Source organism: Callorhinus ursinus, unplaced genomic scaffold (genome assembly GCF_003265705.2).
Source record: "Callorhinus ursinus isolate GAN/ISIS: 27379988/994484 unplaced genomic scaffold, GSC_fseal_2.0 scaffold1, whole genome shotgun sequence".
NCBI classification, from domain to species: Eukaryota; Metazoa; Chordata; class Mammalia; order Carnivora; family Otariidae; genus Callorhinus; species Callorhinus ursinus.
The window spans coordinates 64,911,944-64,938,010 of record NW_027397063.1 but is presented as its reverse complement, the minus strand read 5'-3'; the positions used below and the strand labels follow the sequence as shown (position 1 = coordinate 64,938,010).

General features: G+C 38.8%; 1 protein-coding gene across 5 annotated transcripts in view; it reads right to left on the bottom strand.

The window, feature by feature from the left end:
- The window catches only part of ATP13A4 (ATPase 13A4), a 120,012-nt gene that overhangs the window by 52,137 nt on the left and 41,808 nt on the right, over nucleotides 1-26,067 (bottom strand). For all 5 annotated transcript variants that reach the window (XM_073895525.1, XM_073895504.1, XM_073895515.1 and 2 more), the window contains exons 4-10: nucleotides 22,979-23,049; nucleotides 22,809-22,889; nucleotides 21,227-21,296; nucleotides 19,594-19,728; nucleotides 8,821-8,890; nucleotides 2,858-2,992; nucleotides 153-323 (exon numbers count right to left, since the gene is read on the bottom strand). In XM_073895525.1, coding sequence (XP_073751626.1) covers nucleotides 153-323; nucleotides 2,858-2,992; nucleotides 8,821-8,890; nucleotides 19,594-19,728; nucleotides 21,227-21,296; nucleotides 22,809-22,889; nucleotides 22,979-23,049 — 733 coding nt within the window. The remainder of the gene's footprint in view (nucleotides 1-152; nucleotides 324-2,857; nucleotides 2,993-8,820; nucleotides 8,891-19,593; nucleotides 19,729-21,226; nucleotides 21,297-22,808; nucleotides 22,890-22,978; nucleotides 23,050-26,067) is intronic.

The window sequence follows — 26,067 nt, the reverse complement described above, 5'->3', positions numbered from 1 at the left end:
ATAGTGCAATTCCCACTTAAAATACATGAATTTACGTATATTTGGCTTATTACCTATAGACTATTCCTTACCTAGTAAATTTAAGGCACTAGATAAATGAAGCAGAAATATTTCATTAAAGTAACAAAACAAAAGAAGAGCTGGTAACTCACCAGTCTGCAGCACCACCGCTCTCACGGTTCCAGAACAGGCTCCCCTGGCTTGGATAATCTCTGTCCCACAGAAGAGGACATGCCGTTTATAGTCTGCTTCACTCTGTGTTTTCCAGGGCTCAGAGCTCTCCGTCTTGGGTAATGGAGTTTTAGTCACTGGAATACTTTCTCCTATAGAAAACGAGCATCTCATTTTGTGAGGTGAGGAGCCTTCACTCTTTTAAATCATGCATGCCCTCACTCAGCATGTGGCAGACATTTGTTATAAGCTTGCCATGGAGGCAAGGACAACCCTAGGTTTTAGGGATACAAGGAGAAAGAAATATGGTTCTTGTTCTTAGGAGATTTGTAGTCCAGGCAAATAAGTATAATGTATTACAAATACTATACGTTTTGTAACATCACACATGGATGCTTAAAAAGGCTAGAAATAGCTATGTAGGGAATAGCAAGTTGTGCAATCCAGAACGTGGGGTGTTGGGGAGTGAGTGGCCATGAGAGCTGTGTAGGAGTCAAAGCATGGAGGGCCTAAGTGCACATATTTAATTGTTTAAATGGTTTTTGTAGGCATTAGTGGCAGAAGGGGGTGGGGAGATATTTCACTGCTTTATTCAGGAGACTAACATCATATCTGTGTATAAGAGAGAGCACTCTGTCTGCTGCGTGGGAGTGGATTGAAGTCTGGTGAGGTTGGAGGCTAGACATCCAGTTGGAGAGAACGAGGGCTGAACTATGGCAGTTGGCAGTGGGAGTAGAGAGGAAGTGCTGGATTTGAGAAATAAGGAGGCAAGAATTTACAAAACTTGGGGAGTTTTTTATCTTGGCAGGTCATAGGGACAGAGAAATTCAAAATGGCTTCCTGGCTTCCAACTTGGGAGAATGAGCAGAGGGTGGTGTTAGTCATCACCACAGGGATTATAGGAGGAAGGAAGAATTGCCTTGTGGTCACCATGAGTTGGAGATGCCTTGTGGAATGGCTCTGCTGAGATGTCTTATGTTTATTTATTTGGGTCTGGAGTTCAGGGGAGAGGTCTTGACCAGAGACATTTAGTCGGATTCACCACTTTGCAGACTATGATTAAAGCCATGGGAGAGATGAGATTACTTAGGGACCACATGTGAGGGCGGAAGAGGATAGGGCCAGGACACAGCTCTGAGCAGCACCAACAGTCAAGAGTCTGGGGAAGGAGAAGCAGCGTAGGACACTGGGTGGTGTCATGAGTGGTCGGAGAACTTGGAGAGACAGTGCTGTCTTGGAAAATTAGGGAGAACAGCGTTTGCCAAAGGAAGGGCTGGTCAGAATAGTTGAAAGCAGCAGAGAGGGCAATAAGAAAAGAAATCTGAAGAATCCTTTGGATTTGGCAATTGGGACACGGGTGACTTTTACCATGCAGTGGGGACAGGTTGAAGTGCTCATACAAGGTGGTGAATGAAGTTATGGAAATAATTAGGGCCTGTTCTGAGAAACAAACCTTGTAAACCTTCCACTGGTCTTTGCAGAGTGGGCAGTACAAAGTCAGATATATATTCCGCACTTTTGCAGGAAAATGGTCCTTAGTATTGCAAGAGTCCCAGCACTAAGGGATTTTTACAAATCTATGTGTTCCTTATAGGAAGAAACCTGGCCTGCCACACATTTAAAAAATATTTTGGGGGGCGCCTGGGTGGCTCAGTTGTCAAGCGTCTGCCTTCAGCTCAGGTCATGATCCCAGGGTCCTGGGATCGAGCCCCACTTCGGGCTCCCTGTTTGGCGGGAAGCCTGCTTCTCCCTCTCCCACTCCCCCTGCTTGTGTCCCCTCGCTTGCTCTCTCTCTCTCTCCGTCAAATAAATAAATAAAATATTCTTAAAAATATAATTTTGGTAAAGTTAATAGAAGAAAGATGTGTGTTCTTGTCTCTTATTTCATGCCTTCCTGGGCTGCCCAGGAGAAATGGATTCAATTTGGGCTTTCATGGGAACCACAGTATGTCAATGTGTCTTCTCAGCCCCCTAGTCCACCTGTGAAAAAGACTTTATGATTCTTCTTTATCTTACAGAAATGTTGGCAAAACATCTCCTCATATGTATGCGTGAGAACTCAAAGCACTGTGACCTTGAACAAGTCACTTCTCCTCTCTAGACCTCAGCTTCCATATCCATGAAATGCAGTGACCTCTAAAGGTCCCTCCTAGCTCCAGCATGCTATTTAAAAATGAAATACAGGTAGTCCAAAATTCCCACTGTGCATTTTCATAGTAGCAGATGTGCCCAATCTTGTGTCATGAACTTTTCAACATGGTCAAGCCAAGTCAGAAAGAGCTTGGACTTGACCTTCTGGGTTTCTAGATGACATCAACAGGATGTCATCATCCTCCAAGTTTATCTGAAGATATATTTTATATGAAAACACTAAACATAAAAGTCACAGATGATTCTGAAACGTCTAATGACCTCCACAACCTTTTAAGGTAAAATGACAGGGCGGTAATACCCTTTGTTCAAGAAGAAAATGCTAAGCTCTCAGAAAGTTACAACTGTATCAAACTTAGCACATAGAAAGCAGCTTTAATTTGAACCCTCAGAACCATCCAGAGCAGGACAGTTAAGTAAGACTTGGGGGAGTGGGAAGGTCCCACAGCAACCCCATGCTTTGCCATTGTCGTTCAGATAGAGGAGGAACCCAGGAGAGCTTACGGAGGCTCTAAGTCATGAGACAGAACCGTACCTGTCAGCATGCCTTCATCTACCACACAGCTGCCGTCAATCAGGATGGCATCACATGGCATTTGCACTTTGTTCCCTGTCAAAACTAATAGATCTCCAGGTACCAGGAAGCGTGATTCCAGCTCTTGGACTCCAGCTGAAAGTGTGAGATGGCAGAGTCAAGTCAGATTTTTTTTTTTCCCCACAGAAACATAGTCCAACAACTACCTTAATTGGAAATCAATGAAAAAGCAACCAGGGCATTTTTAAAAAGAAAGCTGTCCCTCAACATCGATTCAAAATCTGGAAACAATAAGAAAAAAAGAACAGATTACATAAAATTAAAACCTTTGTATGGTAAAACAATAAATAAACAGAGAAAAGAACTAAAGACAAATTCAGAAAACATGTTTGAAACTTACACTACAAAAGATTAATATTCCTAATATATAAAGAACTCCTAAAAAAAGAGATGTATAGCAAATGGCTACAGCAAAATTGCTAGAGATGTTAGAAGTTCACACCTGTGCATGCACACACACAATGCAAGCAACATATTAAACATTTGAACTTAAAAACTGAAAATTCCTTCCTTCCTAACTGCCTTCCCTCCTTCCTTTCTTCCTGTCTGCCTTCTTGTATTTCTTTCCTTCCTTACTCCGTCCCAAAGCTATCGAGGTTAAACAAGCTAGGCATCCTTGCAGAAGGCTAGGGATGTGGGTGGCAGCCTGCTGCAGGTTTTGGAGCCTAATAAGGATGGACAGATGTTCACATGGCATGGTGCAGGGTGTCAGAGCCCAAGGAGGGAGAGAAGGGCCCCCATGTTGACAGTGGCCTGGTGTGGGATGTTGGAGTCCAAGCAGTGAAAAATATGTCTACATGGAAGTGGGGGAAAGCATCAGTAATGATAGATGACAGGTTACACTCAGCAGGGATCGATAGAATAAGTAGTATAATGAGGTTAATGAGAGCCAGGTTTCTCATGAAGAAAGAAAGTTACAAATACAGATGGAAATAAAACTAGACTGAACTCTGTTGTATTGGATCAGAATTGGAGACAACAATGTAAATTGACGGTTTTCAATAGATAAATAGAAAAATAATATAGATGTAAATGAAAATGTATGTACGAATACACACATATATGATTGCTTGTCTTTTTTTATACATAGATTCGCTAATTCTGTTGTCTGAGAGGGCCTAGGAGCAGTGAAACCCAAATAATAATGTGCATATCTAGTGCCCAAATTTTGGTTTCTAAATTCTAGTCCTCCCCGCCAAAAAAGAATCAGGGTTCCTTAAGGAAATGGCTGATTACAAGGCTGAGCCAAGAAAAGTATCATATAAGCTATAACATTTTGTTGCTCCATAAGTAAAAAAGTGCTCAAGGAAAGATGGAGACAGATAGAAAAAAACATCAAAGCCAGCTTAAGGGGCTCTCACTGCCTAAATCTGTAATGATTTGAGCATCATAGTAAATGATGATAAATGAACTATAACCCATAAAATAAAATAGGAATTCATGAGTCCATATGACATAAGTAAATGGATAAATAAACGGGGAGAAAAGATAGCTTTTTCTTACAGTAAAATTACAATTAATGTAGGAGAAAAGATACAATTAGAAAATCACCATTTGGCAACTATCAAAGTAATAATTTAGCCAAGAAATAGCAATGTACAACTAGTGGGTAAATTTAATGAGGGTGGCTTGTTTATATAGTCTCAAAGTATCTCTCAACAAAATAACTTAATTACAAAGGGCAAAAGAGTAAATTTACAATGGAGAAACCTGGCAGACATTATTTAATTAAGTGATCCAAGTTAACATCACCAGTAATATAACAAATTTAAATTATGTATCACCTGAGAGGAAACAATGAGGACACGGCATCACTCAATATCTATGATATTCCAGCCAAAAGTGCGTAACCTGAATTTAACTATGAGGAAATATCAGACAAATCCAAATTGAGAGACATTCCACAAAATAACCAGAGTGAAAGGAGTCAAGGTCATGAAGTCAAGGAAAGATGAAAGATTAAAGACATGTATCTAACAATACTATTGTGTAATTCCCAATCCTTTCCTATAAAGAACATTATTAAGACCACTGGCAGAACTTGAATGGGGTCTGAGCATCAGTTGCTATTAATATGTCAATATTAACTTCCTGATATTAATGGCTACACTGTCATTTATGTAGGAGAATGTCCTTGTCTTTAAGAAATATATACCAAAAAAGGGGCGCCTGGGTTGCTCGATCATTAAGCACCTGTCTGCCTTTGGCTCAGCTCATGATCCCAGGGTCCTGGGATCAAGCCCTGCATCAGGCTCTCTACTCAGAGGGAAACCTGCTTCTCCCTCTCCCACTCCCCCTGCTTGTGTTCCCTCTCTCGTTGTCTCTCTCTCTATCAAATAAATAAATAAAATCTTTAAGAAAAAAAAAAGAAATATACACTAAAATATGTAGGAGTCATAGAGCCATATGTTGGCAACTTACTCTCAAATGGCTCAGGGAAAAAGTTATTTGAATTATTCTTGCAACTTTTCTGTAAGTTTTAAGTTATTTCTTAAAAAAAAGAAAAAAGGAAATACATCTAACATTGCCCACCTAGCTAATTAGAAAAACCTAAAGGTTTGCCAGCATATTCTGTCGACAAGGCTGTGAGGAAACATGCATTTCTGGCACAAATGCAAGCTGGTACAATCTCCTTGGAAAGAAATTTGGCTATATCTATCTAGCAAAAGTACATACATGCATTTATTCTTTAACTCAGCAATTTTACTTCTGGAAATCTATGCCAAAGATAGACTGGTGCAAATAAGAAAAGACAGATATATGCACAAGCCTTTTTATTATAGCACTATCTGTAATAGTAAAAAACTAAAAAATAAAATCCTTTAATAAAGAAATGATTGAATAAACAATGTTCCTCCATACACGAAAGTACTAGAAAGCTGAAATAACGAGCAAAAAATATTTATATATCCCGCTATGAAAGAATCTCTAGGAAACATAGTTAAGTATGTAAATACACCTGAACTAATATGACACTGTATGTCAACCATGTCTCAATATTAAAAAAAAAAAAGCATGTAAAGCAAACATACCAGCAAATATGAGCTAAACGTGTATGGTATACCCCTGTTATCTAAGCAGTAGTGTAAATATATACACTATTCTGTATATATACTATGTAGATATGGATATTATATATAATTTCTCTGTATCTTTTAAATGTAAGAATAAATCAAAAACAAACAAAAATGATTCTTATAGAGAGAGTGAGTGCACAAGAGGGATAGGAGCAAGACTCTCCTGAATGTTTTGACTTACAGATTTAACTTTTGAACCATGCAGATATTTTATATGATTTTATATAGTATATATTTTAAATACTTTATATATTTAATATATAACGTTATTAAATTTATAATTATATACTTTATATAATATATATTTGTGTATAATACTCATATAAACTAATACAAAAATATATTTGAAAAGTTAACACTAAAAATCTAAGGCAAAATGAATGAGATGAACGTACTGAGTTGCTGGCATAACCATAGAGAGAAGAACCATTTTGAGTAACTTTGAAATATAAGTTTTTTTTAAAAAGTATAATTTGCACATTTCAGATGGTATATCACAAACAGGGGAAAAGAACTCCAACAAAATCTCAAATTGTCTTCAGGAATTATATTCCCCCCCCAGGTGTTTTGGCTTTCAACTCTGAGATTACCGTGTATGAGGTATAGAGCAAATGAGTAATTGGTTGCTGTCATTGAGAACTGCAACTTTTGAGATAAAGGAGAGACAAAAGTACAATCAACAAAGTTAAGTTAAAAGCCCATAGTTCTAAACTTGAATTAGAAATGTCAGAAGATGGGGTCCTGGGTGACTGTCAGTTAAGCATCTGACTCTTTGATTATGACTCGGGTCATGATCTCAGGGTTGTGAGATCGAGCCCTGTGTCAGGCTCTGTGCAGGGCATGGAGCCTGCTTAAGATTCTCTCTCTCCCTCTGCCCCTCCCCCACCCTTTCTCTCTCCCTCTCTAAAAAGAAATGTCAGAAGACTAGGTCTGTCTTCTGAAAAGGCCAAGCAATAGCGACTAACATGGTAGAAATGAGCACTCTGAGTGCTCTGGTTGAGGTCTCTAACCATATCTAAGAGCTCTTTGGAAAAATGGATGCGTCCAGGTTTGGAGCAGGAATTGTACAAGGTAATTTTGGAATATGATATAAACTATGAGTTCCCAACAGCATTCAATTATCAAGTAGAAGAGTTATACACAAAGTAAGACCTAAACAGATGTTGCAAGTCCAAGTGAATTTCAAGAACAGTTTTCTCACCTCCCAACATGTCTTCGCAATTCTGTCATTCTGTTGTCTCTTTCTCAATGTACATCTAAGACCTCAGATGAAGTTTTTTATGGCCATTAATAGACAAAAAGGAATCCCAAACATTTCATGGTATTAGATCCTGGCTTAAAAGAGTCCCAGAATAACTATGGAGAAGAAAACCTTCACAGTGGGCAGAACTCCACCTATTACATTAACTTCACTGTTGTGCCTGAAGGGAGAAATAACTAGAAGACCAGATCTATGCTAATTTATAGTAGGGAGCAAAGAATTGTCCTGAAAGATTGCAAGTATATTTGTCTATTAGAAGGTTCACTAATGATGTCTAGTCTGGAGAAGGCCTTTTATACCTGGAGAAAAAAAACGAAACAATACTCTCACGGTTATCAGCTAACTACCAAGGACTTCAGTAATAGTCTCATGAAAGGAATAGGTGGCAGTGATGGGGCTCCCTGCTCGACAGGGGGCCTGTTTCTCCCTCTCCCTCTGCTGCTCTCCTGTTCTCTCTCTGTGAGAGGAGATCTTTGCAAGTCATATTTGTGATAAAGGATTTAGATTCAGAATATAGAAAGAACTTCTCAAAAGTTAATAATGAGAAAACAACCTAATAAGCAAAAGATAGAACAGACACTTCACCAAAGAGGATATATAAGTAGAAAATAAGCACTTGAAAAGATGGTCAGTGCCATTAGTCATTAGGGAAATGCAAATTAAAACTACAATAAGTTCCCACTACACATCTGTTAAAATGGCTAAAATTTTATAAAACTGACCATACCAAGTGTAGACAAGAATGTGGAGCAACTGCAATTCTCATACTAGTAAGAATGTAAAATGGTACAAACCTATGGAAAACAGTTTAGCAGTTTCTTAAAAAGTTAAACATTTACCTGTCCATATGACCCAGCCATTCGACAGTTGTGTATTTTCCCAAACAAAATGAAAGTGTATGTCCATGCAAAGACTTGAACCCAAATTTTCACTGAGGCATTCTTTTGTAATAGCCCAATACTAGGAACAACCCAAATTTCCATCAGTCGGTGAATGGATGTACAAACTAGTCTATCCATACACTGGGATTCTACTCAGGAATAAAAAGGAATAAACTATTTACATACTTTAACAAAAGGATGCATTTTAAAATAATTAGGAACTTTGACCCCTGTAAAATTAACCTGAATATGTTATAAAAGACAAAAAAATGCCTAGTGTACAACCATTTATATAAAATTCTAAACATGTAAAGTGGTTGCCTGAGGATGGGGATGGGGAGAGAGAGGTTGAAAAGAATGATTACAAATAGGCACAAGGCAACCTTTGGGGATAATGGATAGTCATTATCTTTATGGTGGTGACAGTTTCAGGGATAGTTACATGGATGTACATAAGTCCAAATCTTTCAAATTGTACATTTTAAACACGTTCCATTAATTATATGTCAATTTTACCTTAATAAAGTTTTTCTAGGGTAAAAATGTCTCAAGCACCTCATCTCTTTAAGTAAATGTACAGAAAAAAATACATATGAAGATGAGCATAGTAGAAACAGAGAAACAAATTTAAATCCTGTTTTGATTCCATATGAACACACATAAATCTAAAATAATGAAACTTACCTTTTCTCCCACATACAGAGACTGTAATGCTATTATGTGACTCAACTAGACGGTGAAGTTTTACAGATTGCTGAAAAAGAAGAATGGAAATTAGAAAAAGGTTTATTTATTTGAGGATAGGCCCCAGGTATTAATTCAGTAAAGTGTTAGTTTCTTTAAAGATGGAGCACTGTCTTATTCCTGACTGAATACACTGGCTAAAAACGAAAGACTAAGTAGCCTATCAGTCAACTGAAAAGTCATCCAACTTGCTGGGCTGTTCACCAACAATAAGAAGTATGTGTTCTTTGGTAGAAAGGAATTTCCCAGCATGCTTGGTTCACTCAAAGTAGTTTTTGATAACCATAAATTTGTGTTTAGTTCTTTAAGTAGAAAACATCAAGAACTTTAATCATTCGAGATATGTGTTTGTACCCAAATAGCTTTGAGAACTAAGCATTATTTCAGCCTTGAGTTATCCACATCAGAGTTCCTAATCTATAACTTCATAAGGAGTTTGGTGGTGCCTGCTATTTCTCACAGTATATGTTGTTTTAATATATGAAATACACAAGAAGGGAGAGGAGCAAGATGGCAGAGGAATAGGAGACCTGGATTTCGTCTGGTCCCAGGAATTCAGCTGGATAGGGATCAAACCATTCTAAACACTTATGAACTCAACAGGAGATCGAAGAAAAGAATAGCAACAACTCTCTGAACAGAAAAGCGACCACTTTCTGGAAGGTAGGACGTGCGGAGAAGTGAATCGGGAGGATAGACGGCGGGGGAGGGGGCCTCTGTCCACCACTTCTGGCAAGTGATAGAGCCGTGGAGCACAAAATCGGAACTTTTAGAAGTCAGCTCCGCTGAGGGACATCGTTAGAGTGCCTAAGCGGGGGGTGGAACCCTTCCTGGGACAGTGTGGTCTCAGGACCCTCGGGGTCACAGAAAGTCCGGGGGTGCCTGAGTGCGGCAGAGCTCCCAGGTATCGGAGCAGGGAAGCGGGCTGCAGAGACAGAGCCGAGGAGCAGGCTCTCAGCTCAGGGTTGCCATAAACTGTGATCCGCAGTACAGTCGGGCCACTGCTCCTCCAGCAGGGACCCAACAAGTGGCAGATCCGGGGAGCCTCCCCTTTCTCCCCGGGGAGGAGCGGCGCGGGAGCACACTGCAGGGATCTGCTGGGTTTGGAGACTCCACACGGGGTCGGGTGCCAGAGATAGAAACGCTCGGTCACAGGCCGGGTGAGCACAGAGTGCGGCCAGAGGCTGGGGAGACGGGAGTGATTGACTGCTTTTCTCTGGGGGTGCACTGAGGAGCGGGGCCCCAAGTTCTCAGCTCCTCCGGGGCGGAGTTTGGGAGGTCGCCATTTTCACTCTCGTCCTCCAAAGCTGTGTGGAGAGCTTGCAGGGAATAAAAGCTCCGGAGAGCAAACCTGAGCAGATTACTTACCTGGATAAGCAAGGGCGGGGCAATTCTGCCTCCGGCAAAGACATTTGGGAACCACGGCAACAGGCCCCTCCCCCAGAAGATCAGCAAGAACAGCCAGCAAGCAAGACCAAGTTTACCGATCAAGGAGAACGGCAGAACTCCAGCGTTAGGGGAATACTGCACATAGAATTCATGGCTTTTTTTACCATGATTCTTTAGTCTTTCAAAGTTAATTTTTTCTTAACTGTCTTTTTTTTTTATTTTTTCTTTTTCCCTTTTTCCACCAACATCTTATCAAACACTTTTTTAAAAAAATATTCTTTATTTTTCATTTTTAGAGTAATATTCTATCCCTTCATAGTAGTTACCCTTATTTTTGGTATATATATATATATACATATATATATGTATATATATATATAAAAGTTGTTCTCTCTTTAAAATTTTGAAATACAGTTTCTACTAACAGATCAAAATATACCCTAAATCTCTAGTGTATGGTTTTGACCTACTCTCCTGCCTGATCACATCCTCTTCTTTTTTTTTAATCCTCTTCTTTCTTTTTTCAACCAACTTCTTATCAATTCCTTTTATAAAATCTTTTCTACTTTTCATCTTTACAGTTATATTCCATCCCTTCATCATATCAACCCTTATTTTTGTACATAAATAAGTTTTTCTTTCTTTAAAATTTTGGGAGGCACTTTCTTCTAGCAGACCAAAACACACCCAAAATCTAGTGTGTGGCACTCATCAATGCACCAGCCTGATCATATTTGATCATACTCTGGGTTTTTCTGTTTTGTTTTCTTTTTGTTTGTTTTTATCTTTTTCTTTTTCTTTTCCCTTTTTTTCCCTTTCTTTTCCTCTGGTTTCAGGTCTTTTCTGATTTGTTTAGTGTATATTTTCTGGGCACATTGTTACCCTGTTAGCATTGTGTTCTCTCATTCATCTATTCTCCTCTGGACAAAATGATAAGATGGAAAAAATCACCTCAACAAAAAGAGCAAGAGGCAGGGACCCAATCAATATGGATGTTAGAAAGATGTTGGAACTAGAGTTCAGAATGATGATTTTAAAGATACTAGCAGGGCATGAAAAAAGCATGGAAGTTATTAGAGAAACCCTTTCTGGAGAAATAAAAGAACTAAAATCTAACCAAGTTGAAATCAAAAAGGCTATTAATGAGGTGCAATAAAAAAATGGAGGCTCTAACTGCTAGGATAAATGAGGCAGAAGAGAGAATTAGTGATATGGTTTACACGAGAGAACGCCCTAATCATACTCCAAATGATGGAAAATAAAGAAGCTGAGAAAAAGAAAGATAAACAACTACTGGATCACGAGGGCAGAATTCGAGAGATAAGTGATACCATAAGACAAAACAATATTAGAAATATTGGGATTACAGAAGAAGAAGGGGGGGCAGAAGGAATATTGGAGCAAATTATAGCAGAGAACTTCCCTAATGTGGGGAAGGAAACAGGCATCAAAATCCAGGAGGCACAGAGAACCCCTCTCAAAATCAATAAAAATAGGTCAACACCCCGACATTTAATAGTAAAACTTACGAGTCTCAGAGACAAAGAGACAATCCTGAAAGCAGCTCAGGAGAAGAGATATGTAACCCACAATGGTAGAAACCCACAATGGTTGCCATTAGTTTGGCAACAGACCTATCCACAGAGACCTGGCAGGCCAGAAAGGAATGGCATGATATCTTCAGAGCAGTAAATGAGAAAAATACGCAGCCAAGAATACTATATCCAGCTAGGCTGTCATTGAAAATAGAAGGTGAGATAAAAAGCTTCCAGGACAAACAAAAACTAAAGGAATTTGCAAACACAAAACCAGCCCTACAAGAAATATTGAAAGGGGTCCTCTAAGCAAAGAGAGAGCCTACAAGCAACATAGACCAGAGAGGAACACAGACAATATACAGTAACAGTCACCTCACAGGCAATACAATGGCACTAAATTCATATCTTTCAATAGTTACCCTGAATGTAAATGGGCTAAATGCCCCAATCAAAAGACACAGGCTATCAGATTGGATTAAAAAACAAGACCCATCGATATGCTGCCTGCAAGAGACTCATTTTAGACCCAAAGACACCCGCAGATTGAAAGTGAGGGGGCGGAAAACCATTCACCATGCTAATGGACACCAAAAGAAAGCTGGGGTGGCAATCCTTATATCAGACAAATTAGATTTTAAACCAAAGTCTGTAATAAGAGATGAGGAAGGACACTATAACCTACTTAAAGGGTCTATCCAACAAGAAGATCTAACAATTGTGAATATCTATGCCCCTAACATGGGAGCAGCCAATTATATAAGCCAATTAATAACAAAAGCAAAGGAACACATCAACAACAATACAATAATAGTGGGGGACTTTAACAACCCCCTCACTGAAATGGACAGATCATCTAAGCAAAAGATCAAGGAAATAAAGACTTTAAATGACACACTGGACCAAATGGACTTCACAGATATATTCAGATCATTCCATCCCAAAGCAACAAAATACACATTCTTCTCTAGTGCCCATGGAACATTCTCCAGAATAGATCACATCCTAGGTCACAAATCAGGTCTCAACCGGTACCAAAAGATTGGGATCATTCCCTGCATATTTTCAGACCACAATGCTTTGAAACTACTTCTCAATCACAAGAGGAAAATCGGAAAGAACTCAGAGACATGGAGGCTAAAGAGCATCCTACTAAAGAATGAATGGGTCAACCAGGAAATTAAAGAAGAATTTAAAAAACTCATGGAAACCAATGAAAATGATAACACAACTGTTCAAAATCTTTGGGATGCAGCAAAGACAGTCCTAAGAGGAAAGTATATAGCAATACAAGCCTTTCTCAAGAAACAAGAAAGGTCTCAAATACACAACCTAACCCTACACCTAAAGCAGCTGGAAAAAGAACAGCAAATAAAGCCTAAACCCAGCAGGAGAAGAGAAATAATAAAGATCAGAGCAGAAATCAATGAAATGGAAACCAAAAGAACAGTAGAACAGATCAACGAAACTAGGAGCTGGTTCTTTGAAAGAATTAACAAGATTGATAAACCCCTGGCCAGACTTATCAAAAAGAAAAGAGAAATGACCCAAATCAACAAAATCATGAATGAAAGAGGACAGATCACAACCAACACCAAAGAAATACAAACAATTATAAGAACATATTATGAGCAACTCTATGCCAGCAAATTAGATAACCTGGAAGAAATGGGTGCATTCCTAGAGATGTATCAACTACCAAAATTGAACCAGGAAGAAATAGAAAACCTGAACAGACCTACAACCACTAAGGAAATTGAAGCAGTCATCAAAAATCTCCCAACAAACAAGAGCCCAGGGCCAGATGGCTTCCCAGGGGAATTCTACCAAACCCTTAAAGAGGAATTAATACCTATTCTTCTGAAACTGTTCCAAAAATAGAAATGGAAGGAAAACTTCCAAACTCGTTTTATGAGGCCACCATTACCTTGATCCTCAAACCAGACAAAGACCCCATCAAAAAGGAAAATTACAGACCAATATCTTTGATGAACACAGATGCAAAAATTCTCAGCAAAATACTAGCCAATAGGATCCAACAGTACATTAAAAAGATTATTCACCACGACCAGGGGGGATTTATCCCTGGGCTGCAAGTTTGGTTCAACATCCGCAAATCAATCAATGTGATACAATACATTAATAAAAGAAAGAACAAGAACCATATGATCCTAGCCACAGCAATCAGACAACAAAAAGAAAGAAAAGGCTTCCAAATCGGCAAAGAAGAAGTCAAATCCTCACTGTTTGCAGATGATATGATACTTTATGTGGAAAACCCAAAAGACTCCACCCCAAAACTGCGAGAACTCATACAGGAATTCAGTAAAATGGCAGGATATAAAATCAATGCACAGAAATCAGTGGCATTCCTATACACAAACAACAAGACAGAAGAGAGACAAATCAAGGAGTCGATCCCAATTACAATTGCACCCAAAACCATAAGATACCTAGGAATAAATCTAACCAAAGAGGCAAAGAATCTGTACTCAGAAAACTATAAAATACTCATGAAAGTAATTAAGGATGACACAAAGAAATGAAAAACGTTCCATGCTAATGGATTGGAAGAACACATATTGTGAAGATGTCAATGCTACCTAGAGCAATCTACACGTTCAATGCAATCCCCATCAAAATACCATCCACTTTTTTCAAAGAAATGGAACAAATAATCCTAAAATGTGTATGGAACCAGAAGAGACCCTGAATAGCCAGAGGAATGTTCAAAAAGAAAAGCTGGCAGCATCACAATTCCAGACTTCAAGCTCTATTACAAAGCTGTCATCATCAAGACAGTATGGTACTGGCACAAAAACAGACACATAGATCAATGGAACAGAATCGAGAGCCCAGAAATGGACCCTCAACTCTATGGTCAACTAATCTTTGGCAAAGCAGGAAAGAATGTCCAATGGAAAAAACAGTCTTTTCAACAAAATGGTGTTGGGAAAATTGGACAGCCACATGCAGAAGAATGACACTGGACCATTTTCTTACACCACACACAAAAATAGACTCCAAATGGTTGAAAGACCTAAATGTGAGACAGGAGTACATCAAAATCCTAAAGGAGAATACAGGCAGCAACCTTTTTGACCTCAGCCACAGCAATTTCTTCCTAGAAACATCGCCAAACGCAAGGGAAGCAAGGGCAAAAATGAACTATTGGGACTTCATCAAAATAAAAAGCTTTTTTGCACAGCAAAAGAAACAGTCCACAAAACCAAAAGACAACTGACAGAATGGGAAAAGATATTTGCAAATGACATATCAGATAAAGGGCTAGTATCCAAAATCTATAAAGAATTTCTTGGGTGCCTGGGTGGCTAAGTTGGTTAAGCGACTGCCTTCAGCTCAGGTCATGATCCCGGAGTCCTGGGATCGAGTCCCATATCGGGCTCCCTGCTCAGCAGGGAGTCTGCTTCTCCTTCTGACCCTACCTCCTTTTGGGCTCTCTCTCTCTTTCAAATAAATAAATAAAATCTTAAAAAAAAAGAACTTCTTAAACTCAACACCCAAAGAACAAATGATCCAATCAAGAAATGGGCAGAAGACACGAAAGACATTTCTGCAAAGACATCCAAATGGCCAACAGACACGTGAAAAAGTGCTCAACATTGCTCGGCATCAGGGAAATCCAAATCAAAACCTCAATGAGATATCGCCTCACACCAGTCAGAATGGCTAAAATTAACAAGTCAGGAAATGACAGATGTTGGCAGGGATGCAGAGAAAGGTGAACCCTCCTGCACTGTTGGTGGGAATGCAAGCTGGTGCAGCCACTCTGGAAAACAGTATGGAGGTTCCTCAAAAAGTTGAAAATAGAGCTACCATGTAATCCAGCAATTGCACTACTGGGTATTTACCCCAAAGATACAAATGTAGGGATACAAAGGGGTATGTGCAACCCGATGTCTATAGCAGCAATATCCACAATTGCCAAACTGTGGGAAGAGCCAAGATGTCCATCGACAGATGAATGGATAAAGAAGATGTGGTATATATATATATATATATATATATATATATATATATGTGTGTGTGTGTGTGTGTGTGTGTGTGTGTATATGTATATATATATACACACACAATGGAATATTATGCAGCCATCAAAAGGAATGAAATCTTGCAATTTGCAATGACGTGGATGGAACTGGAGGGTGTTATGCTGAGTGAAATAAGTCAATCAGAGAAAGACATGTATCATATGACCTCACTGATATGAGGAATTCTTAATCTCAGGAAACAAACTGAGGGTTGCTGGAGTGGTGGGGGTGGGAGGGATGGGGTGGCTGGGTGATAGACATTGGGGAGGGTATGTTCTATGGTGAGCGCTGTGAATTGTGCAAGACTGGAATCACAGATCTGTACCTCTGAAACAAATAATACAATATATGTTAAAAAAATAAAAAAGAAGAAGAAGAAGAAGATAGCAGGAGGGGAAGAATGAAGGGGGGATATCGGAGGGGAAGACGAACCATGAGAGACGATGGACTCTGAAAAACAAACTGAGGGTTCGGGGGGGGGGGGGGGGATGGGTTAGCCTGGTGATGGGTATTAAAGAGGGCACGTTCTGCATGGAGCCCTGGGTGTTATACACAGACAATGAATCACGGAACACTACATCAAAAACTAATGATGTAATGTATAGTGATTAACATAACATAATAAAAAAAAGAAATACACAAGACTGAGAGTGAATCAATAACAGGATAGAAAAGAAAAATACAATAAAATTATATTAGATTTCACATTTATTAAGAAATTGTTGTGTAGAAGAACTATCTGGTTCTAGTGGTTAAATCTAATCCTTTAGTGTATTCATTTTTTTATACTGATTTTGCCATTTAAGACACCCCCTAAATCTCCTAGCATCAAATCATTTACAAATCTGACTACTATGTCCTAAGAATGATTAGTAGAATAATATAAGGTAAAAGACAGAGTGTGCTACTCCTAACTGATTCTTTTAGTCATCTTTGCATCCACTCAACATTTATTAAACCACCTTTATGTGCCAGGGACTCTGCTAAGAGGTGGGGATGGAATGGCCAAAAAAACCCCAAAAAAACAAAAACAAAAAGGGATATGGTTCTTACTAGCAAGGAATTTACAACCCACTGGAAAAAATATTGTTTATCAAATAATCACCAACATAAATGTATCATTATAATCAGTAATAAGGGGAAAAAATGTGCTTTTGGAGCATATATGGCCAATGGAAGCAGTAGAAATCTTCCCTAAAGAATTGACTTTGAATCAAATAGATTGTTGAATCTATGAATCTCAAACTCAAAAGAAATATTTGGATTTGAAATACATATAAATTTAGAAGTCATTTTAGAATTCTTTGGTATACAGCTATAAGAATAATGAAGAATCTCCCAATATACTCACATGAAAAGGCCAACAAGACATATTAGTAGTAGTAGTAATAATAAAACTAGGTAGGAAATAACATAATGACGCTACCTTTTATATAAGAAAGAAAGAAAAACAAAATACATATATTTGCATTTGCTTGATTTGCCTAAAAATTTCTTTGGAAGAAAACAAGAAACCAATAAACATGGGTACACAAGTGGAGGGGGAGAGGAAGACAGAGCGTACATTGTATATGAGACAGAATATACATTATATAGTTTGCATATTGCTTTGATGTTGAGACACCCCTCCCCAAAGAAAGGCCAGGTAGAGGAGGATGAACTATAAAAAAAGATTGAAAAAGAACAACTAGAGAGGATGGAGAGCGTGTGTCTTTGAAGCCTAAAGGAAAGAGCACTTCAAAAAGAAGCAATGGAGCAGTTAACTGTCAAATGCAACTGAGGGTTTACTGAAAGCTGCAATGTGAAAAAAAATGTCCACTGTGGGAGCGGGACTATAAAATCAGCAATCTAATAAAAATTAATGAAGGACACGAATACAGTTTGCAGTGAAAAAATACAAGCAGCTTAGGACATGAGCAGGTGCTCAACTCGTAATGGAAAACATGCTGTTAAAGTTACGGGATTCTATTTTCACTTACATTGGCAAAGATGAGGAAAACCAACACTCATCTACTATTGGGAAGAGTGTAAATTAGTATTCCCTGTTTCAGAGGCATTTTGACCACATCTATTAAAATAATATACCTAGTTTATAATTAAGTAATTTCAAGTATAGAAATTTTATATCTCCATACCAATTATATATAAGCAGACACATATACCTGTTATATACATATCTACATGTAATATAAATTATGCATACTTGTAATTTATATGTATTTATAAACACACATATATGTGGAGGTGTGAACAGGTGTATGTGCAAGAATTGTCATTATTTTAATAGCAAAAGACTAGAAACAACCTAACTATCCATCAACATAAGATTGGTTTAAAAACTATGGTACAATTAGAGAAAACATATTTGTGCAGATATGGAAAGATATTTAAGATATATTAGGTGAAAATGCAAGTGCAGAACAGTGTACATAGTGTATTTCCATTTGTGTGAAACAAATTAGTGCATATGTGTTTAATACTGCTAAACGTTACAGAACATTGCCGCAGTGGATGCCTTCAGAAAGGGGATCTGGAACTGGGAGAACCAAGGTGGGAGGGATATTTACTTTTTATTTACACTGTATTGTTCTATTTGAGCTTTTTAAAAATTGTGTCCATATATTACTCCTTCCACTAAGAAAAAAATAGTTTAAAAAAGGAATTTTTTTTTTTTAATTTAAAACTACCTATGGCCTTAGGATTATAGTGGTGACCTTAAGAGTCTTTTAATGGAGTCACAAAAGTGAAAATCAGGTCAGTATAGTGAGAAGTGAGAGAGAGATGGAGTAAGTGATGAGAGGCTGCATAAAGAAGTTTTGCTGTAAAAGGGAGAAGAGAGGTAGAGTAGTAGCTAAAGGTAGAAGCTTTGTCAAGGGATTGTTACCTCCCTTGAGCATGTTTAATGCTAATGGAAAGGCCCTGGAGGGAGGGAGTGAGGAGGTCATTCAGTGCCCACATAAGCACACTGAGCAGGTGGGAAAGGGTGTTATTGCAAGCACAGGCAGAGGGCCGTTTCTCCTCTGTAAAGAGAGGGCAGGGCGGGAGGAAGGCAGAGACAGGGTCATTTGGCAGTTGGAGAGTGGGGAGTTGAGCAAATTCCTGTCTTAAAGCTTCTATCTTCTTTGTGGAACAAGTGGTGAGATTATCTGCTGAATTAGAGGAGAAGTGATAGAAGAGCAATTGGGCATCTCATAAAAGGTGAGGAGAGATTGGTTTGAAACTTTAATTTTGAGAATGGGGGAGTGTGATCAACCAATCTGTTCTACATGACTTTTTCCCAAAACCACTTAGATCCCTTGGTGTGGGCATAAAGAAAGCCAAGTGTTGGACTTTAACACTTTAACAAATAAGTACCAACCAAACAAAAAGGGCAAAAGAGTCATTATTAAATAGACTCTTCCACCCTCTTCTACCGTCTTCAAGATCCAACAATGTTCTCTGCATATATTTTTTTCACTTATTCACAATTCATAGATACTTGTAAATTCTTCTGGCTGATCAGCCTGAGTAAACCAAAGAGGGGAAAAAATAACTTGGAAGGTTAGGAATTGGGATGTGAGGGAAGGAAAAGAAATAACATTATTCGGCATCATTATTTGTGCTAGATATTCACAAACTTGTTCTAATTTACTGTGGAGTGGGCAATGAGTATTTCCTGATTCATCTTTCTAACAAAATTTCAATAAAGTCCCTACTGTTCCCTTTCTGCCGCCACAAGATTGGTGGAAAAAACTCACCTCTCTGAGATCGTATACCGTCAAAGCTATGGACATGATGGACATGATTATGATGGCAAAAGCATATTCCTTATAGTCTTCGCTAAACCACAAACAGACACTGAAAAGTTGAAATATGTAAAATGGATTTAAAACCTGTTGGCAGGAAAACAGAAAGACAAAGGGGTATTTAGTCTTCACGTTTAGCTATTCATTGACTTGTTAGCTTTCATAGGCATCTCTGTGACACAAATCACCCCACACAATATTCTCATTCTTGTTATATTTATTCAGCAATTGTCATGTGCCAGACACTGCACTAAGCAACTTTACCTGAATCTTCTCTTTTAATTTCCATAATTACCTTATTACCCAGAAGCTATTACTTATCACCACGGCAAAGATGGAGAAGCTGAGCCTCAGACCTTGACAAATTTGCTCAAGTTCACACAGTTGCAATAGTCACAGATTAGGACTTAAACCCAAGGAATCTGGCCCTGGAGCACTTTTAATCACTCCTGCCCTTTATCATTTACAAAGTAGTGTCTCATGGGTCCTCATGTTGACCATCACAGGGGTGAAAGGTATGGATGTTACCAGGTGCAGTTTACATGTACTGGCCATCAGAAGGGTGAAGTTAACACTTCAGGTTTACAAAGTTAAAATGTTCTCGAGTCCGTTGTTCTTCCCTATGACACACTATCTGCTATCTTCAAAGCCATCAAAATACTTTAGATTAATGGCTAAGCTGAAGACTACAATTGTTCACAAGTAGGGAGCCAAGCTGAAAGTGGGAAACTGTCACTGAACACTGTGGGAGAAGGGCGAGGCTAACTCCCAACAGTCGTTAGCCTGTTTTGGTTTAAGACTTATTGTGCCCTTACTCCAATACGCTCTAGATTATTTCCATTTGTCTAGGATGGGAACAGTAATCCTTGCCTCTGGTTAAGGAAGGAGCACACAGAAACATTTCCTCAGTCTCTTTTGCTTCCTTCCATGCCTGAAAGAAAGCTTACTAGAAATATTGAGAAAGTATCTTGAGTTTAGTATGCTTTTTATAAAGCAAGTAGTGAAGTGAAGGAAAAGACCCAGAGTACAGCTGTATCGTTATAGTTTCATAATAATCATGGCAAAATGAAAAATAAGCCCAGTAGTAGAGTCAAAGAGGAAAAATTCAACTCAATAAATGATGGTCAAGTCCTTTTTTTCCTCCCACATACACACTGAGATCGAGAAAACTAGTAAGTCCAAGCAGATGCTTTTCTTCCTATAATTTTAGATGCTGAAGAAATTGTACATTGTTGCCCATAAGAAAAGTTCTGAGTTTTTAACTTTTCAATGATTATTTTAGTTTCACAAAGTTGAGACAAACTAGGAAACATAGGATTAAAAAGGAAAGAAAGAGATGTATGTTCATTCAGTTATAAAAGGATAAGTAGATACATGGGCATCATATCTTATACTGAATCAGGCAACGTGTTCAAAAGATGGTCTCCACGAAAAAGAATAGAAAAGAGATATGAAGAAACTACACTTTGTATTCTTTTAAAATATCCCAAATTACAGTTATGTATTAACAAGTAGCATTCTTGATCTTTTGACTAGAACTAAACTTCTTTATTCTCTAGCCAGCACCAAGAGAAAGTACTATTACCTCCTTGATGAGTAGTTTCCAAATTGGTGTGATTTTAACATCGATAGTATTAGGCCCGCATATTAACCTCCTATAGGGAGAGATCATAGATCAGTCAGTTATTAATAATAAGAATGAAACCCATTTTTTACTCATTCAAAAAAAGGTCTATTCAGTTTCTCACATTCAACAAAAGCCCCTTTGTTACATAATGCCCTCATCCTTTTCAAAATAACTGAGGAAGGGGAGAGTTCCCAAGGGCAAAAACAATAAACATGATCATATTGCATCTACTGAATTAGACTCTTCCTCGGGTCTAAATATTTCCCTGATGGCAGTTTGGGTATTTAATTTAGCCATGGCCTCATTCAAGTAGTTTCAAGATTGGCACTCTTTCAACTCTGTCCCCAAATTTGGCTCTGTGGATGTGGGATGGAGGGATCATTATAAGAAAATCGTTTTACTGGTGAGAAATACCAGACCTACCTTCCTACTCCTGTTCAGCTCTGGGAAGCTGCAGCATTTGTTTTAAGAAAAGATGTTGGGATCTCAAAAATAGCTCTCACACACAGTTATACAGCCCTTTAATTGAAAACCTAAAGATATGTGTGTTTGATTATGCAGAGCAATGACCCTTTATGCATTATTTTGCTGTTGGGAACACCAATCACTCTCTCTGGGCCTTCTATATAGACTTTCAGATCAAATAGCTTGGGCAAATATGTTAGAGCAGTGCCTCCTAAACTTTAATGCTCATACAGATGACTTCATGATCTTGTTAATGTGAAGACTCTGATTCAATTAAGGATGATGTGTGGTCTAAGATTCTTTTTTTTTTTAAGATTTTATTTATTTATTTATTTATTTATTTATTTATTTATTTATTTGACAGAGTGAGAGAGAGCACAAGCAGGGGGAGCAGCAGAGGGGAGTGGGAAGAGCAGATTCCCCACCGAGCAGGGAGCCCGATGCGGGGTTCGATCCCAGGACCCTGAGATCATGACACAAGCCAAAGGCAGACGCTTAACCAACTGAACCACCCAGGCGCCCCTAGATTCTGCATTTCTAACAAGCTTCTAGGTGATGCTGATGCAGCAAGGCTCTAGGTCCCTTCCATTACTGGGAAATGGGGTAGAGGAGAATGTGAGAATCACAGGAACTTAGGACCAGCAAGAACTTTACAGAATCCTCCTCCCCTTGTTAAAAATTAAGCAATCAAATCCCAGAGACGAGAAGTTACTTGCTCAAAACCACACGGTGAGATTTTGAGAGACTCTTAACATTCCACACTGTGCCCTTCCTAAGCCTCAGCTCTTCTTTCACCTCCCATCTGTGTGACCTCATTTGGGGCATCATACCTCTGTGAGCCTCAGATTTGTCATGTGTTATATTGGGAGGGTAAGGATGTTCGTTCCACCTCCCCGACAAGGTTGCTCTAATGAAGTGAGATAATGTATGTACATGCATTTAATTTAATAATTCTGAACAGAGCATTACAAGGTTTTCTGATATGGACCAGCTAAGATAACTATGTGCCAGGCTCTCTATTTGGCTAATGGTAACTGTCCTTTTGAGCTGATGTAGATAATAGTAGGCGTGGTACCTAATCGCTTGTTCTTCTCTTGTTAGACCTGATCCAAATTTTAGATGTATCTTAGTAGAACTGAGCCAGTCTTCCAAACAGCTGAAATAATAATAATGAGAAAAACATACTTAGAAATAATATTTTTGAGATAAATTTCTCTTTTGGATGAAACTGCTGAAATAACTTACCCAATTTTCTGGAACTGTTCTTCTAAGTTGTTCCAAACATATCTTATTTTCTGCACTTTTATGCATCTCACCTGCAAAAGAAAAGTACTAAGAAAGTCTCTAGTTTAAGGATCAGTGAATACATAGCAGTTCAGTGGCTAAAGAAGCATCTGGGGAAGAAGCAAAGATAGAGCCCTAATATACTTGCTTAAAATGATCCTTTCCTAACTTACCCCAACCTTCCCTAATACACAAATGGCATTCCTTATTAGAAGTTTTCATTCAGTCAGTGGGTATCATGGGCATACTCTATAGATGAGCATGTGAATAAAACTAGGGACACCTGGGTGGTGCAGTCCGTTAAGTGGCCAACTCTTGGTTTTGGCTCAGGTCGTGATCTCAGGGCCCTGATCTCACAGTCATGAGATGGAGCCCTGGGTAGAGCCCTGCACTGAGCTTGAAGTCTGCTTGAGACTCTCTTTCCCTCTCCCTCTCCCTCTGCCCCTCCTGCTCCTGCTCGCACATGCGCGCTCTCTCTCTCTCAAATAAATAAATAAAAATAAACCTTAAAAAAAAGGGAGACAACTATACCATACAAACATATACATATCAAAGAAATAAAAATATAATAAAGTAAAATTTATAGTACTGAAATAGAAATATAGAGAGGCCAGAAGACGGAAGGCATCATGGAGGAGATGACATCTGAGCTGCAGCCTTGAAGAGTTGGAAGACTTTTGCTCAGATGAGAAGGAAAGAGGACATTTCAAAGAGATTATGCACAAGTTAGTTGTGGGGAGGGGCAAATGAGTGGGCCTGTTTGACCACAGACTGGAGAATGAGGCTAGAAAGATAAAGATAAACAAAGATAAATGAAGAAAGAAAGAAAGAAAGAAAGAAAGAAAGAAAGAAAGAAAGAAAGAAAGAAAGAAAGAAAGAAAGAAAGAAAGAAAGAAAGAAAGAAAGAGAGAGAGAGAGAAAGAAAGAAAGAGAGAGAAAGAAAGAAAGGGAGAAAGAAAGAGAAAGAAAGAAAGAAAGAAAAGAGAGAGAGAGAGAAAGAAAGAAAGAGAGAGAAAGAAAGAAAGAGAGAAAGAAAGAAAGAAAGAGAAAGAAAGAAAGAAAGAAAGAAAGAAAGAAAGAAAGAAAGAAAAAGAAAATAAAGTGTATAGCCTTTTTTTTTAAAAGATCTTATTTATTTATTCATGAGAGACAGAGAGAGAGAGAGGCAGAGGGAGAAGCAGGCTCCCAAGGAGCAGGGAGCCCGATGTGGGACTCAATCCCAGGACTCTGGGATCATGACTTGAGCCGAAGGCAGACGCTGAACCATCTGAGCCACCCAGGCGCCCAAGAGTGTATAGCCTTAAATGCTAGGATGAGGTATCTAGGACATTTTCTTGTAGGCAAGGACTTGCAGAGAAAACTATAGAAGAGACAATGACAAAGATTAGACTGGCAGCAAGTGCTAGAGGACAGTGAGCAGGCTATTGCAAGAAAATGTTCTCCAGGGGCACCTGGCTGGCTCAGTCATTAAGCATCTGCCTTCGGCTCAGGTCATGATCTCAGGGTCCTGGGATCGAACCCCACATTGGGCTCCCTGCTCAGCAGGAAGCCTGCTTCTCCCTCTCCCACGCCCCCTGCTTGTGTTCCCTCTCTCGCTGTCTCTCTCTCTGTCAAATAAATAAAAAAAAAAAAAAAAAAAGAAGGAAAGAAAGAAAATGTGCTCCAGGAAGTGAGGGTCTGAGAGTGTGGGCAGTGAAAAGGAAAGGTAAGATTAATGCTGATGGCAATTAGGCATTCTTGTTTCTGAATTTCTTTAAGCAACTTTATGTGCAAATCTGAATTTCCATCAACTGGTGATGTAACTGAGCACAAAAAGATACAGTGAGACTGTCATACTGTTATGAAGCAATGCTTATAACCTCATTTTGCCCATTGGAATTAACTAGGAAGCTTTAAAAAATGCTAATGTCTGGGTTCCACCCCCAAGAGATTCTGATTTCATTTGTCTGGTTTGCGATTTAAATATTCTTAAATTTTCCTCAGATAGTTCTAATGTGTGGCCAAAGTTGAGAAACGGCGTTCTTCTTTTTACAGCTACTCTGGTAATTGTGTCCTTGAGAAATTCAAGGAAATTTTTCTACACCTTAGTTTCCCCATGCATAAATTGAGGCAGTTGAGAAGATTATCTCTAGTTTCCACCGCAGCTCTTCTGAGTATGTTCTAAACCCATGAATAGTATAGTCTGTATAATCATCAGGTAAATTCTAGAACTGGGAAGAGCATATAGCTGAAACATAACAAGTGTTCAACACATTATTTAGTAAATAAGTGAATGAATGCTTTGTACAACCACATGACAACTAGAAATAGAGGTTAAATCCCTAAGCTTCAAGACCAATCTTAACAGTGTTCGATAAATATATGTGTGTGCACACGGATGTGCACACACACACACGCACACACATTCAGAGTTACCCGGTAAGAGAGTTAAATACTGCATGTTTTATTTTACAGAATGGATTTATTCCAGCAAGGCTGGTTGCAAAATAACTTTAAAAAAATAAATCCTATTTTCCAATTGATTTTCAATATATAAAGTTGGAGTGCACTGCTGCTGGGAGCGGTTCTTCCTTCACAAGCTTCAAGTTGGAGTAGGGAAAGAGTGTGTGAAGGTGGTCATGGACCACGTTGGGACCTCATGCTTCCTGCCTCACACCTGCCTTTCCTGTTCAGTCCCTGTAATTCTGCAAGCAGAGCTGGACTGTACTCACAGCTACTGTTTGTTGAGGACTTGGGGGCTTTTCACACATTCTCTTTAGTCTTTTCCATCATCCTCTGGCAGGACAAGTATTATTTTCACCTTCACTTCATCCTTCATCCCTGAAGTTCATTTTGATTAAGTCATTTGCCCAAGATCACACCTATTAAGAAGCAGGGATCGAATCTGAGCTCAAACTCTGGCTCCAAAGTCCAGTCTCTCAAAGGATATAATGTTCGACAGTCTCAGAAGAAGGTCTGAAAAGTCCCATCACTGCCAGGATTCAAGCTGTAGAAAGTGAGGGTTGCCTCCTTTATTAATTCCATAGGTTCAAAAATCTGAGTTAGAACAT